Source organism: Danio rerio, chromosome 12, assembly GCF_049306965.1.
Source record: "Danio rerio strain Tuebingen ecotype United States chromosome 12, GRCz12tu, whole genome shotgun sequence".
Lineage (NCBI taxonomy): Eukaryota > Metazoa > Chordata > Actinopteri > Cypriniformes > Danionidae > Danio > Danio rerio.
This window is the reverse complement of record NC_133187.1, coordinates 32,565,439-32,582,707: the sequence shown is the minus strand read 5'-3', so window position 1 is coordinate 32,582,707 and position 17,269 is coordinate 32,565,439. Positions and strand designations below refer to the sequence as shown.

The following is a 17,269-nucleotide window of genomic DNA, read 5'->3' as shown; positions in this document are numbered from 1 at the left end:
CAGCGCCAGTGCCAGTCTTAAGAGCAATCACTATCTGTTCATTAGGTACTACAAAAGGGGAATTCTCAAGATCTACCTGAGCTCAAATTCCCCTCTCACCTTACAAATAGGAGGGAGCCCTGAGCTAGAGGATCTAATGAGCTCAGGGCTCTCTCCCAGGACAGCATGCCAAACAAGCTTTATAATCAATCATCAGCTTGAGCTTAGTGTGAACTCTTGAAACCTTTGTTGCGGCACATTTATAAATGAAACACTAACAACCCATGTCTCCAAACAATTCTTCTTCTTCCATTTGATTTAATTATGTTTGGCGGTGTTATGTGTAGTGTCTCTCTGCCATCTGAACATTGTAAGAGGTAAACACAGGTCTTCGAAGCTATCATGCATATTTATGAAGTTGCACCTCATACACAATAAAGCGCGCTGATTGGTTCGAATCAAGTCTATCTCTTGAATTAATGATGAAAGCTTAAAGACGTCATGTTGTACCCGGCGGTACAGACAGCCAGTCTACGCACTAGATTTTTCTTTTCAAACAAATTTACTTGAAATAACATAAAAACAAACAATTTAAAAATGTTGTGAAATAGATGTGTCCTAATAGTGTGTTTAGGACATATATATGACTGTTAACATCTCAAAAAATCTGTTTTGGTGTTCTGTTTAAAGTGTTAGCAAACCTTTCCTTTTTTTCCATTTTCTGTTGAACACTAAAGAATATATCTTGAAAAGTGTTAGACGTGTTTCCATGGTAGGAAAAACAAATAATAAGGTTTCCAACATTTTAAAAAATTACTTCTTTTGTGTTCAACAGAAAAAAAAGAAAAATCAAACAGGTTTGTGATAAGTGAAGGTTAAATAAACGAGGACAGACTTTTAGTTTTAGGTGACTAGGTAACTAACCCTTTAAAATCCATTGCACAGATTTATTAATTTTTTTTAATAATGGGAAAATGTTATTTTAGATTAGTTAAATATTCAATACACTGGTTCTTTTAAAAACAGTTCACTTAAATGTTTTTTTAGAAATCAAAAATGGTTCTTCTATGTTTTCACAGCAAAACATCTCATTTGGAGCCTTGGTTTTAGTGATTGCCCCACAGAAACTTTGCCCACGAAGAAGTTAGTACTTCTCAACATTTTGAGTCTGCTTCATGTAAACCTTTGCTAATTTAATCTGCCACCTTCCTTCATGACCTCAACACCATTTTTCGACTTTTGAGGGCAGAACTAATCAACTACACCTCTCAGACAGATGATTGGCTTGGCACACACACACACACACACACACAAATGTGAAAGTGGCTGGTGTTTGAAATGCGCTGAACTTCCTCCATGAGCTCATCTTATGGCCAGCATGTGGCAAAGCTAATATCCTCTAAATCTACCCTGAATCATACATCACCAGTTTGCCATGCTTCTGAACGTCAACTGAAAAGAAGCATCCGCAATGTGCTCTGAAAAAGAAAACCGCGATTTTGCAGTCCCTCCATTTTCAAAATATTGAAACTGGCACTCTTTGCGCATTCATTTATCTTTATTTCCCTGCCAATAGTGAAGTCAGACTGGTGTCTTTGATTAAGTTGTTTGCACTGACATCAAATGCATTTAAAAAGAGTGTGTTACCTTTGCAGATGACCAATACCTTTATGTGAATGAATGAAACAGACAGGGTTTTTCCATGTGGTTCCCTAATGAGTTGGGAACCTCTTTGGAACAAGTGCTTTTATATCGCAATCAAACTCACTCTGCCCTACAAAATAAAAGCAGGGAACGGCATGTATTTTGACACAGAATCTTGATGAAGGCCTGTGTTGTTTAGATGTAAACATGAGAAAGCAATTTTGTCGACCTTCGGGTGAAAAACAAACAGCTATTTTGAACTCTTTCCCCCCTTCTGGTTTGCCTGACTGTCAGTAAAATGTGATTGATGAAGGTAACTATTGATGGCCGGTGCTTGTTTCTCTGCTTTTTGGAAGATGTTTAGTTAATATGAATTAGTTTAGACAGTTCTGGGTCAGGGGATTTGTTAAACCGGAATAACTGTTGGGATGCATGCATACTTTAGCTTGAAATAATGCCAACCCTATAGGAAAAACATGCTGTACGAGTAAACGAGTGTAATTTAGCATAATAAATAACCATTGAGTTTGATTAGTGAGAGCTTGATCAGTGTTGTGACAGTTCAGTTCCCCTTGCTATATGGCTGTCTCAGAAACAAGCTGTAGTTTTTGGCTGCAACATGATTTTCTGTTAGATGAACCAAAAGTGTCACATAATGGAGCAGACCATGCGTGAAAGACATTTAATCAGTTAAATGGTCATCCATATCTGCTAATTTAAAGCAACCGATTATTTTTTATTTATTTATTTATTTTTTTGATAATTGCTTACCTCAAATAATCCAAGCTCATGGGATAGTTAAAAAAGAAAAAATATATATATATTTTTAAATATTCATGATGTGGTGATCTGGCAAACACTATCCGTTAGCATAATAGCCTTGAAACAGTCCCTCTCCGGCCTTCCAATGTCACGTCTCCTAAAATCATGAACACGCACCTTAAAGATGACAGCAGACAACCCACTAGTTCAAGTCATTCGCCAGTTAGAAAACTTTGTAAGACTACAATTCCGAATGAAAAGCTTTATTATATCTAGCACGTTTTCAGTTGTGTTGCAAGCAAAACTTGTCATAATGTGCAAAATTTCATGCCTGCACGGATCGCTGATCTCACGCTCTCACGCACTTTGTCCTAAAGGGACTACTGTATGCTTAGTGGTTTGCCAGCGGGGTGCAGGAATTACACTTTACACTTACTAAGCCATATTTACATGCTATACTATGTCAGACCAAATATTCAGAGTAGCGGTAAACAACATAGGGAGCGAGTCACAAGTTTTCTAATTTAAAAAAATTAACCAATGTAAATATAATAACACATTTTACCTTAGTAAAGCAGGCAGAATAAGGCTAGGCAGAATAGCGCTTTTACTGATGTTTTGTTGTTAAACTAAATAAAAATCTTCATTATCAATGCTGTAAAAAGGACCTTATGAAACTGAAAATAGTCACATAAGTCTTTCGCCGAAATATTTTAGTGGCTGAACAACACTTCTGTGCATATAACCCATTCATAACAACACAATATACATCAGGTTTGTGTAACTAAAATAGTTTTCAAACATAACACCACCTGTCTAAAATAATACTTCAGCCATGGTGTCATCCTTCCGTCAGTGTGCAAAAGTAACTCCATTATTCATTCAGCATTTTAAAAAGTTTTGATTCAGCATTTGTTTTTACCAGTCTCAGAAAAAAATAATAATAATAAAAAAAGATTATATTTATATTTAATAATTAAATAAAATATAAACAATACATCATATTATTCAATATATCACATTAATATTCAATATATTATATTATTATTCAACATTAATTATTCATACAAATCAATACAAAAATATATCAGAATAAACTGTAAATTTTTTGGATAAAACTCTCTCTCTCTCTCTCTCTCTCTCTCTCTCTCACTTCTGTGCACGTGCACATGCAAGCGGCGGATCTGTGTGAATGTGTGCACAGATGTACAAATCTACATTTGCTGACAGACAGTTTGGGCTTCTTATCAGAATTATAGGAATTATCAGCCCGACAATTTTTAATTGGATGAACATTTTTTAATCTTATGCCTTACTCAGAATATAAAAATACATATAAATACATTTCAATCATTTAGTTGAATCATTACTGTGAAATGTGAAGAGACTTTCAACCAGCACAACAACAAATGTTTCTGAAGACAATCACCTGCTGCACCTTTAAGCATCAAAATAATAAAAGTGCTTTATTTTTCCCCCCATAAAAAAAAGAATTACTTTTCATATAAAAAATAATGACAAAATTATTTGATAGCATATTAGATAACTCAATTTAAGCACCTAAAATTTCCACTATTGGCAAGTTATATTCACTATCCTGCAAATCACTAGATATAATAAAATCCAGTGTGATCACTTATTATTATATGCATTTAATACAGGTCAGAATAATCTTGCTTCATTTTAATTTAAGCATCTTTTCCACTGAATATGTTTTTTAACCATATTTTGACTTTTTTTTTTGACACAGTTATTTGAAACATTAGAACACACTTATTACCTTAGTATTGTGTTCGTCAGAGAAAAGGATGTTAACATTTTTGCATTATGCACTAATTAGTTTGTTCATCGCCCAAATATTGAGGCCAATACAAACAGATGGGTGGCCCACATTACATCACTGAATTGTCCTTTATTTAACGTAATCCCTGCATCTTTTATGTGGTCACTGCAGATGATATAATAGTTCAATAAATTCTAAACCTTATCCTCCAATTTACATAAAAGATCTTTTACTGAAAAACAGACCCTTCCTGCCGCATGTGCCAGGCTTGTGTTTCTGAATCAGAAAACACATTAAAGGGAAAATGTTTTTGTTTCCGTTTGCTTGGCCTGTGCAGTGTTCTTCTGAAACAGGGTATTTTAAGAGAAGATTGCAATTAATGAACTTTGCAGGTTATGTTTTGAGGGGAAATGCAGTTCTCAAATGGCACATATTAATGCTTAGAAACAGCGCTGGACTTTCTACTCACCACAAAACATTAGTCTTCTGCTGGAAGAAGAATGACAACTGCAGACAGAATAGTTTCAGAAACATACAAATGTGATAAGAGCGCTCATCGGTCTTTCTGTGCACTTTTAACCTGCCATCATGTTTCTAGGCCAGTTTCCCAGATTTTTCGGACTGTGGATTTTTGGAAAATGTTGCGGTCCAGTACTGTAGTTTGGCCCGGTGTTCAGCTGAACAGTCACAGATCGTGTGAAACTGACCATTACTGAAGTTCTACAACAATAAATGTGTCTCCATAAACAATATCAAATTCAGGTCCACTGCTATAACTGGATTTTTTTTTTACTTCTGGACCATTTCCTCTAAAAAAAAGCCTAAATATGGTCTCGCATTGAAATCCAAGCGCATCAGCAGTTGTTAAATACTCCAGTCTACCAGCCAGTCTAGCAAAAATAATCATGCCATATTTAAAGTCAAGTAAATCGTCCATACTCTGATGTTCGCTTTGAGTTTCAGCAGATCTTCATCGCCACGTTTATATGCCTGAATGCATCAAGTTGCTGTGATTGAATGATTAGATTTTGTTTTCTTGAGAACAAATCCACCATGATTTCTGAAGATCATGTGGAAAAAATCTAACAGTGGAAATGGAAATACAATTTCAAAATACATTAAATATTTTTTAATGAATTTTTAAATGTATAACACTACATCTCGTCTCAACTAATCTTATCTCATTTTCGTCTACTTTTCCGGGGTTGGGTCACAAGGGCAGCAGTCTTAGGTGAGAACCCCAGACTTCCCTCTCCCCAGACACTTCCTCCAGCTCCTCCGGGGGATCCCTAAGCGTTCCCAGGCCAGCCAAGAGACATAGTCCCTCCAGCATGTCCTGGGACTTCCCCGAGGCCTCCTTCTGGTGGGACATGCCTGGAACACCAACCTAGGTAGACATACAGGAGGCATCCAAAACAGATGTTCGAGCCACCTCAGCTGACTTCTCAATGTGGAGGAGCAACGGCTCTACTCCGAGCTCCTCCCGGGTGCCACCCTGGAAAGGAAACTCATTTTGGCCGCTTGCATTCGAGATCTTTTCCTTTCGGTCATGACGAAGATTGACCGGTAAACTGAGAGCTTAGCCTTTTGGCTCAGCTCCTTCTTTACCACAACGCACCGGTACATCGACCGCATTACTGCTGCCACTTCACCAATCCGCCTGTCGATCTCACGTTCCATCCTTCCCTCACTCGTGAACAAAACCGCAAGATACTTGAACTCCTCAACCTGGAGTAAGGACTCTCCTCTAACCTGGAGATCGCAAATAACCTTTTACCGGTGGAGCACCATTGCCTCCAACTTGGAGGTGCTGATTTTCATACCAGCCGCGTCACACTCAGCAGTAAACCGCCTCAGTGCATGCTGTAGGTCCATGTTCGATAAAGCTAACAGAACAACATCATCTGCGAAAAACAGAGAAGAAATCCTGTGGTCCCAGAACCGGACCCTCTCCAGCCCAAGGCTGCACTTTAAAATTCTGTTCATTTAAATTATGAACAGAATTGGTGACAAGAGGCAGCCCTGCTGAAGTCCAATATGCACAAGTAACAAGTCTGACTTATTGCCGACAATGAGAACCAAAGTCCTACTCTGTTCATACAGGGACGAGACAGCCCTTAACAGAGCACCTTCCACAGATTGCCACGAGGGAAACAGTCCAATGCCTTCTCCCAGTGCACAAAAAATATGTGGACTGGTTGGGCATACTTCCATGAACCCTCAAGCACCCTGATGAGGGTATAGAGCTGGCCTACCCCCCTGAATTATTAGCCTGTTTATTTTTTCCCTAGTTTCAGCTTAACTGACTTTTTAGACTACCAAAAAACAAAATAGCTTAAGGGGCTAATAATTTTGACCTTAAAATGTTTTTAAAAAAATTAAAAACCTCTTTTATTCTAGCCGAAATAAAACAAATAAGACTTTCTCCAGAAGAGAAAGACAATCAGACAAACTGTGAAAATGTCCTTGCTCTGTTAAACATCATTTGGGAAATATTTAAAAAAGTAAAAAAAAATAAAGAAAGGCTAATAATTCTGACTCAAACTGAGTGTATATAGCTGCACATCGATGGCTTTGCTCTTCAGTGGACTTTCAGCACTGAAAATTAAACCTCATTGAGCTAAATTAAATTTTAACTCCGAAAACTGGACTAACACTGTTTCACACAATCATAATCTACGCAATATACATTGTAAAAGCGCTATAGAAATAAAGATGAATTGAATTTACTTTAATCGCTGTATACAGATGCATGCACACACACACATTCTTTAATTAGTATTAACCCTGAATAGGTAAAGTACATTTAATAATGATTTTGCCCACTGTACTATTTTGTCTAGAAGGAGAGGAACCCCCTTACTTTTGGAATGTCTTTATATTGTTTCATAAATTTCATCTACTTTATTTCTTTCATTTTATCACATTATTTATATACCTCTGTCATTACAATTCCTTTTCAAAATGATGAATCTGGTAATAAAGAATGCTGTTATCCTTTAAAATTTATTTACATGAACAGTCAAGGCAAGATGCCTCAGATTCAAAGCCAATCCCAAAACGTTATCAGATTTACAGCTTTCACTTGACAAAATCAGCAATACGAAAGCTATAAGAAAGAACATCTCATGCCATAAAATGGGTTTGGATTGAGTTTTTATATCTCCTTCTGTGTATTATGTTTATACCACTCAATTATTATTTAAAATAAAAGAGACATTGCTAATCAGAAATAAATAGACCTTGACGCGGTGTTGTACAAAATGGTAAAGAACTCTGTGGTAGGCTGCAGTACCTAGACTTTTATTTTATTACGTGCTTCAATCGTTCAAAATATTGCAAAATCTGTCGTTTTAACAGTACTTTCCAGACACAGAGACTTAATAACTTCTAAGAATCTTCCTCTGAGATCTCCCTGTTCCCCTCTTGTTGTTCTGTGCCTGTCCTTGGAACAAGAACTATGTCTGATATCTTCTCAGGAGACTCTGCTCAGCTTCCTCTGCATGAAAATTACGGCACAAGCCTTAACTTCATATTGCAGTCTGTTTGATTAAGTTTGCAGTGTACCGTGAGCACAGCTGGATCTGTTTATAGGCCTACTAAATAACGCTAACACAACATGCAAGCATTAGAAAGTGTCATTCACGAGCATCAAGTACAAGGATGACATACTGCATGATGTTCTCTGTTATGGTCTGCTTTTAAGAACCACAGACTCTCCACATGAAGTAAAACAGGATCTCCTCTAAATGCCTCAACTGCGTGTCTCCGTGTCTGTTTTGCTGTTGCTATGTGTCCCTGTCATTACAGCATTCCCCTTAATTACCCCCTAATTGTGTCAGCTTCACGTAAACGATTGCGTTTTTTTACCACATCAACCTACAGAACTTTGCAGAGTATTCTGCAGCATCTGAAAGCAGTGAAATGTGAGCACTCTTTTAGGGATGTGAATTGCTGGAGGACATCATGCTGACTTAATTCTACCAAGTGCTGTTTTCCCCCTAAAAGCTCCAAAAAAAGAGCCTGGAGGATCACGAGATGGAGGAAAAACACTATCTAACTTGGACATGGTTTGATTATTTGAAAGTTTTTCTAGTAATCCTTGCTTCAAATTACGTTTTTGAATGGGCTATATGCACGCATACTTTTCAATTTCAGCCAGGCAGCCCAAGGGCTTTAGGTGAACTGTCTTTCCATTAGGGTTATGCAATTTGGGGAAAATATCTAATTGGGATTTTTTAAAAAGATATTGCGATTTCAATTTGATTTGCGATTTAATTTTGTGGTCAAGCTTCAGCTAAATATTCTATATCGTAGTTTTTTACTGCTAAAATACAGTGAGTGTTAGCAGGGCTCAACAATAAGGACTGCCCGCTGGCCCGGGGCCAGCCTGCGAGATGTTCGGGATAGTATACAAAATGGTTACTGGCCCTATGGGGGACAGTGTTGCTTTATTACTAAAATTTTATTTGGCTGCGACTGTTTGTTAATTGCGTGCTTTCATGCCCAGACATTTGTTTTGGAATCTATCTCGTTTGCCCAGTAAGCACGGTTCGTGTGGCATATGTGAATTCCGCAATCATGCTCGAGTCCGCTCCAAATCTATCGGTCTAAGATCGCAAGAATGAGGTGGTCTTGGCTTGATTGAGCGGATCGATTGTAATGAAATAAAACGATGCAACGAACCAGGCTATATCAAAGTGTATTATGGTTGTGTAGTGTCCAAATATACGACCATATGAAGAGAAAATGATAAGTAGGGCAGGATGTCATTTCTACTGCAAATGTGCGTTTCATGTCTACGAAAGTGAAAGCATGCTGAAATATTACCGAGTGCTGTTTATCCGTTGACCGAAAAAAATTGACCGAAATTACCATCTGATAATTTTTCCATATTTTAATCCTATATTTTGTATTAGGCCAACTGTTTTGTTCATTTGTTTTGTTCATTTCAACACCTCGAAAGAAAGATCAACATAGCTTCATGATCTGACTGCAGTCCCGGTGTTGTGACGAGAAATGCACCCCTGCATGGACCCCCTTCATATACTCTTTAGCATTCTTAGTCTACATTTAAAAAAATAACAACTGAAAGGCCATAATTGATTAAAACGTAGGCTAATATGATTATTATGTTGATGGATCAAGCAAGAGCAAGAAGTGAAAGGCATTTTAAATCTAGGTTTACATATAAATGAAAAATAAAAATATTGACTAGTATAGACTCATGTAATGAGCCCGTTTCTAAAATTGGGCAGTTTTGGTGGGTTTTAAACAAACATAAAACATAAAATTGTTGTAGTTTTTAACTAAACCACACATTAAACAATTAATTTTAGTTAATCTAATCAGTAATGTATTTAAATAAAATCATTTTTAAACTGTCAGTTGTATTTAAAGAAAAGTTGTGTTGAATAACTGAATGGCTCTTTTTTGGTGGGGCCAGAGAAAATTTTTAGACGGTTTATTATTATCTTGCTGTTGTTCACAATCATGAGATTTTAGTGACACCAGTCTGCCAGCGATCAGAGTAGAGGCGGGTAGAGTGTGCAGGAGTACGAAATTTGACAACATTTGGGGGGGAAAAGTAGAAATACGACATCGTTTGTGAACTTGCTTTTCTTATTTGTGAATTTATTTCTTTTAATTTTACATTAGGAACATAAAGGTTCATTTAAGTATTATATTTTAAATAAATAATTTATTATTTTTTTCAACAATGCTGGGGCCCCATGCCTGGAATTGCTTAGGGGCCCCAAATTATTTTGCCCCCAAAGTCCTGAGTATGAAAATGGTTTACCATATTTCAAATCTAAAAAGACCTAAATAGACCTAAAATATTTACCCTAGGTTACCTTTTAACTGTTTGACAAATCATCAGTCGAGTCTGTGTATACAATTTTATTGACAGAAGTTATTACATCACAACTGAAAATGCATAGGAGTGAGAAAATATAAAAACAATTGTTTGTCAGTTAATACAAACAAGTATGATACCTAAAAATGTGATTAGCAGCCAGCCACATACTGTAAATGAACCATGAATCTAATGAAGTGCTCCATGAAATATCTGTAAATGAAAGTATAGTAAATATTACCTTAACAGCTCATAAAATGTGACATTTAAATTAAATCTCTCACTGGCATTTCCAAATGGCACTTCTTCCTAATGAATATAAAGAGGCTGATGGCAGAGTGAAAAATAGCTGGTTTTGTAGCCAAGTTACAGTGACCTAGAAACTGAGTTACTGAGATCACAACCCTGGTTTGTCACCATTGTACCTACAGTATAAGAGCAAGTAAATTAAGTCTCTGCTGCTGGAGTCACTGACGGCGAGCATTGGTTACTCATGCACACTCTGTAATTTAATAAAAGAAACACCTTGATACTTCGGAAATATACTGCATTACAGCTCTTCTTGTCACATTCACTTTGTGTAGACACAGTAACGGCCAATGACGAAAATTCTGTCTGATAACATTTGCAAAAACATCCTTTTTATACCTCATTTGAAAAAAAAAAGTGTCAATGTAAACAAATAAATAAGTATTTACAATTCGGCAGCAAGAGATACAATACAAAGAAATGCTAACTAATAATCAGAAAAATAGACAAATAAGTTACAGTAGACAATAGAAAAGGTCTGAATATAATACATCTCCCCTAAACGCTTGCGACAAACATAAAAAGCAACAAAAATGTTCTCCAATGACAAACGTGAAAGACGTATAAATGAACTGAAATGAAAACAACAAACCCTGAACACTAAAGAGTCTTGAGGTTTATTTTTCAAGATGGCAGGACTCATTAGCTATGTTTCCATCTACCTATTTTTATGTGCACTTTGGATTATCACATTAAAAAATGCTTAATAGAAATGCCAAGAAGTGCATACTGTAAATTTTGAAAATGTTCATAAAAACTTACATGCAAAACTGAGTAGGATAAATCTTTGACTATGAAATCTGAATTACTAAATATTTTCCAGCATGTGCATTATAAAAGGGTGAATTAGTTTTAATAATAATAATAATGAATGATAATAATAATTTCTTACATTTATATTGTGCTTTTCTGGATACTCAAAGCGCTATACTGATTGGTGGAGAGGAGACAGAGTGATGAAGCCAATTATGATATGGGGTTGATTAAGAGGCCATGATGGACAGAGGCCAATGGCTAAATTTGGCCGAGATGACTGGGGTTAAACCCCTACTCCTTTTCGAAGGACATTCTGGGATTTTTAACGACTACAGAGAGTCAGGACCTCGGTTTAATGTCTCATCCAAAAGACAGCGCTCACTGAGCAGTATAGAGCCTCCATCAAAATATTGGGGCATTAGGACAGACACAGACCGCAGGTTGAGCACCCCCTTCTGGTCTCACTAACACCACTTCCCGCAGCAACCTAGCTTTCCCATGTGGATATCCCAGCCTGATCTCACGAGAAAACGTAAGTATTTTACGTTTTGCCAGTTTTGTGGCTAATTCGTACGAATTCGTACGAGTTCAGTCGTACGAAATGGTACGATTTTAAAAAGGAGGCGTGGCACCTGACCCCACCCCTAACCCCAACCGTCATTGGGGGATAAGCAAATTGTACTAAATTGTACGAATTAGATCGTACGAATTCATACGAATTAGCCACTAAATGAAAAAGTTACGAATTGCCGTGAGATTGTGTTGGGTATCCCATCCAGGTACTGACCGGGCGCAGCCCTGCTTGGCTTAAGTGGGCAACCATGAAAGAGTTGTAGAGAGCTAGCTGTCGGACAGATTATGATCATGACATGATCTTTTAACAGATCATGTGATGATAAAATTGGGCATGGGGGACAAACCAGTGGAACAACCACATTGTAAAATATCTGAAATGTTGTTTTGTTACTTCTAAAATTCCAAAAAGTCTAAAGTCTGCCATCAAAGTGGTTTGGCATTATTAGCTCCCAGGACCACCACGCATTTATTGTGCTTCTTCTTCATCTTCTGAGAAAATTATAAAATAAGAAAAAAAGCCCAGATTTTTTCTCCTAACACAACCAACCCAGGCTCACTGGAGATATATGCCCAGGGCTACATTTTTGACAACCAATAAATATGTACCCTGGGCTACATGTGCTTGCATTTTTTGTTTTTCACAAATCCACCAGAGGTTGCTGTGAACATTCTTGACAATCTAAAATACATTACAGGGGCACGTTTTCTTATACATGCCATTTTTTCATAAATTTCCCCTATAGACTGCGTGCATTTCTGACAATCTCAACATTCTTCTCGTGTGCGTATGAGAAAGTAGCTGGTCGGGTTTTTGTGTATAATTCATTGGTGTTTTAGTTTATTTTGTTTATATACATAAAATGTATTAGGATCTATTAAATTATGTCAATTTTAGTGCTTTTTAGTTATGCTTAATTCATTTTATAATTTTGTATTGCTTTTAGGGCGAAAATTTTAACATCTGTCCAGGGACAATTAATGAAAAATAGCCTTTTGGCTGAAGCTGCGGTCACACTGCACTTTTCTCCCCATAGACTTCCATTCATATGCACGCGAATGCATCAGACTGGAAATGCTAGCTTGTGCAACAAGTTTCGCAGTTCACTGCGTTGCAAAGTTAAAGCTTGGTGAACTCTGACCTGCAAAATCACATCAGTTAGCTGCGTAAGACCAATTGAGGATCAAAACATGACCTCTCTGGACAGAAATATATTTTTTAAAATGTCAAATCATCTTGTTTAATCCCCTTTTTACGACAGAATTTCGCAAGCTCAAACTCTAGTGTGACTGCGGCATAATTCTGGTGCATTTCCATCAATGCTAATTAATGTACACTGTCCCTGCCAAATAACATAAATAAATAAAATCAGCTTGATATCGACTGACGCAACGACCCACCCCTTCCTCCAACTGACAGTGTTTTCAAAAACAAACTAGAACAGTAGAAAAGCTACGGCCACATACTTTTACCAGAATTTTACACTGCTTTTTTGGTTTCATTTTACCTGGTTACTGGAACCGTCCTTTGCTGGACTCATACCCCAGTCTAGTCCAGTCCAGTTCTTGTTCCAAATCTGATGCCATTTGCGGTGAGCTACCGAGCCAACCAGTCACACTGAAAAAGCCATCCATACTGAGCAGTCAGAGGTACTACACCATGGCATTTGTTTTTTTTAGCCATTATGTACCTGCGGGCACATATTTACCGGTTCTCAAAAATAAAGCCCTGAACACATACTTCCAATGAGCCTGTGTTGAATGCAGCAATTTCCAATTTTCTTTCTGATTATTGGTACTAGATTATCAGGAAGTGACAATTTTGATTTATTCGCAAATGTTACATGCAATATTTCAGTTTTGTATGAAAATTAAATTTGCATCTTTGGATGGAAACATAGCTATTGTGGCATTACAAAGATTATTTGTGCAAATATTAACTGTGAATCTAAAGCAATGCTGACCAAACATTTGTTTCTCTTTATATATGTCCAGCTGAAGGTAAATTCACTTCTTTTCTGTCGATTCGAATTTCCCCGTATTGTAGAAAGTCTTTTTATCTTCTTTTTCTGAGGCTCTACATTGATTCAGTTCTGCTTTGATCAAAAAAGTCTTTGACAGGAGACTTTGTTCCCCATTTACACTCAGTTATCTGCAAAAAGAAAGACAAATCTCAATAATGGAAAAAGAAAGACGGCAGGATATTGAAAGTTTTTGCTGTGTAAAGAAGTCTACCTCTGCATTCATATTTGAGGTCAGAGAAGAAAACGGCCTCCTGGGAGAAAACAAATAACCCGAGTCGTCCACCTGCAAACGTCTTGTCATAAACAGGACCTGAGTCTGCCATGATCTGCTTGCCTTCATACACAACAACTCTGGGGGAAAACGGATTTGTTTGATAAATGACATTTATATGATTTTTATATATTTATTTATCTTTTATTTGTGTTTTTATACAGTTCTAAATGCAAGATTATTGTATTGCTTGAAGAAAATGTGAGCTAATTGTTTTTTATTCGGTGCTGTGGCTCTCTGACTAATATGCATCAATAAAAAAACAAAAAAAATATTGTTTCAATTTGCATCAGAAACATTTAATGTCATATAATATATTATATTTCATACACAATGACTAATTACTATTAATGTAATTTTAAAATATACACATTGTATATTATTTTTTTACTATATTGTATTACAAAACCAATTTACACATTGTATACAATATTACCAATAACTTTTCCAATCAACTAATGTTTATGATATTAAATAATACATTATATTAACAATATTACTGATACAGACTTAAGTAATACATTCTCTATAAACTATATTGATACTGTTTTTAATAAAACATATACAGTTGAAATCAGAATTATTTAACCCCTTTGATTTTTTTCTTTTTTAAATATTTCCCAAATGATACATTTTCACAGCATGTTTGATTATATTTTTTTCTTCTAGAGAAAGTCTTATTTGTTGTTTTTCGGCTAGAATTAAAGCAGTTTTAATTTTTTAAAAACAATCTTAAGTTAATAATTATTGGCCCCTTAAAGCAATTTTTTAGATAATCTACAGAACAAACCATCGTTATACAATAACTTACCTAATTACCCTAACCTGCCTAGTAAACCTAATTAACCTAGTTAAGCCTTTGAATGTCACTTTAAGCTGTATAGAGGTTTCTGGAAAAATATCTAGTAAAATATTATTTACTGTCATCATGACAAAGATAAAATAAATCAGTTATTAGAAATGAGTTATTATAACTATTATGATTAGATATGTATTGAAAAAATCTTCTCTCTGTTAAACAAAAATTGGGGAAAGAATTAACAGGGGGGTAATAATTACGTTTTTTTTCTGACTACTACTGTATATTAATTTCCATATAATTTTATTTTATTATATTATAATAATTAAAATATGTGTCTTGGAATTGAATAGTTAAAACGAGATAAAGTCTGGTTGTATACCTTATGAAGCCAGTCTTGGGTCTGTGGATAAGATGCCAGCGGTACGCAGTGAAGTCTTTCCAGCCAATATTCTTCGGGTCATGCCATAGAGTGCGCACCTAAACAATGCACAGTAAAACCATCCATCATTTTAACCACCAACACAGATAGCGCTGCCATGAATCAAAGCTGTTTATTGGACAGTTTACTGTTAGCAATGGCACGAAAAGTGAAACCCGTCAGGATTAATAAAAGTGAAGAGAGAGTTTCACCTGATGCTTAGTGTTGCCTGTGTGCCATAAAGCATTGCGTAGAATTTCCCCCGTGCCTGTGGTGGAGTTGACCACCTTCAGAGAAACGCCAGAAATGCCAAACGCCTTCGACGGCTTTTCTTCCCAGTACGTCTGTGTGATCTGTTTCCACATGACTACATAAAAACGCCGGCTAGACTGGTATCCAAACACAAAACCAGCATAGTCATCATCCCTGTCTGTGTTCACGTAGAAGGTCCCGCTGAAATCCACGGCACTGAACTCATCAAATCCTGTAGAGAAAAACATGATCATGATCTAGAAATTTTTTGTACCTCTTTATGTATGGAAATGTTTGCATTGGATCTCACTCACCCACTGCAATGCCAGGGTCGGAGTTGGCCGTCTGCACAAGCTCTTTGCCCTGGTTTCGGACCACCCAGTTGGGATCGATCTGCGTGGTTCCTTTGGGGTCGAGGTGAACCATCTGAAACTTCCGGAAGTCTGTGACACTGATGCCGCTGTTTTCTGGACAGGCGTCAAAGATATCTGGCACATTGTCATTGTCGAAATCATTCTCGCAGGCCTCACCTCGACCATCACCTGCAAGAAAACACAGGAATGTTTAACATGTTGATATACAGTGTATGTTGCGGTCACATTTACATCATTTTAACACTAGAACTGCAAAGGTTTTTAAATTATATCATTCATTCATTCATTCATTCATTCATTCAATAATTTTCCTTCAGTTTAGACCCTTTATTCATCAAGGGTCAACACAGCAGAATGAACTGCCAACTTATCCAGCACATGTTTTAAACAGCGAATGCCCTTCCAAATGCAACACAGTACTGGGAAACACCCATACACTCATTCACAAACATAAATTATGGCCAATTTAGTTTATTCAATTCACCTATAGCGCATGTCTTTGGAGGGTGGGGGAAACTGGAGCACCCAGAGGAAACCCACATGACCACGGAGAACATGAAATTCCAACTAACCCATCTGGAACTTGAACCAGCGACCTTCTTGCTGTGAGGTGGCAGTGCTAACCACTGAGCCACCTTGTCGCCTATATAACTTATTAGTAACTATAGCATCCAGAACATTCCTAAATGTGTCTATATATGTTATTCTAATAAAAGTTTATTAAAATTTAAAAAAACATAAAAAAGTTCTGTGTATTTCTACCTAGAATGGCCATATGGGTCAAATCTATATCCATTAAAAGGATAATATGATAAAGATCTTGCTTTTCTCCGCATACTTTCACTATTACATTTTTGGGCATGTAGTTGCACTTAAACATTAATGTTTGTAGCTTGTGCAGTTAAAAGTAGTTAAAATAGCAAATTAATAAATCATTATGAGCTTAGTAGTCCATATGAAGCAGTATACACTCTTCGTGTTTAGACTATCGGTACAATCACTTCATAAAATACTCCAAAACCACTGACCTAGAAAATTCGAATCTAAGCTTCAAAACATTCAATCATTTGATCTGCGAACTACTGGCAACACAGTGCAGTCGTAGCCAAGAGGTACTTTTCCTTTTGGAAACCTGGAAAACAATGGCTTTTCCCAAAGCTTCGGGATTGTCTCTGTAAGCCAACAAAACCTCAAAGATCTCCAATCTCCCCATAGACCGTGACAGCTTCAACTAGCACTTGGAGTTCAGAGGGCCGCTGAAATGAACACCCGTTGGAATGCCAAGGCAAATTTCACCCCACTTAAATTTCAAATCCACTTTATAAAAGAAAACCCAAGCAGTGAGTATGGCCTGACAACACAGAGCTCGTTCCACCATTATACCATTCAGGCTTAATGTCAAGCTGCGTATATCTGTGTTTAAAATACCTCATAAAACACAAAAAGACGCAAAGTACTACCCCGG

General features: G+C 36.7%; 1 protein-coding gene across 5 annotated transcripts in view; it reads right to left on the bottom strand.

Moving 5' to 3' along the window:
• Nucleotides 1–10,056: 10,056 nt before the first annotated feature.
• The window catches only part of thbs2b (thrombospondin 2b), a 55,253-nt gene continuing 48,040 nt past the window's right edge, over nucleotides 10,057–17,269 (bottom strand). For all 5 annotated transcript variants that reach the window (XM_073918572.1, XM_073918571.1, XM_073918570.1 and 2 more), the window contains 5 exons: nucleotides 15,745–15,972; nucleotides 15,391–15,662; nucleotides 15,140–15,237; nucleotides 13,899–14,038; nucleotides 10,057–13,815 (listed from right to left, as the gene is read on the bottom strand). In XM_073918572.1, coding sequence (XP_073774673.1) covers nucleotides 13,808–13,815; nucleotides 13,899–14,038; nucleotides 15,140–15,237; nucleotides 15,391–15,662; nucleotides 15,745–15,972 — 746 coding nt within the window. In that variant the 3' untranslated portion in view covers nucleotides 10,057–13,807. The remainder of the gene's footprint in view (nucleotides 13,816–13,898; nucleotides 14,039–15,139; nucleotides 15,238–15,390; nucleotides 15,663–15,744; nucleotides 15,973–17,269) is intronic.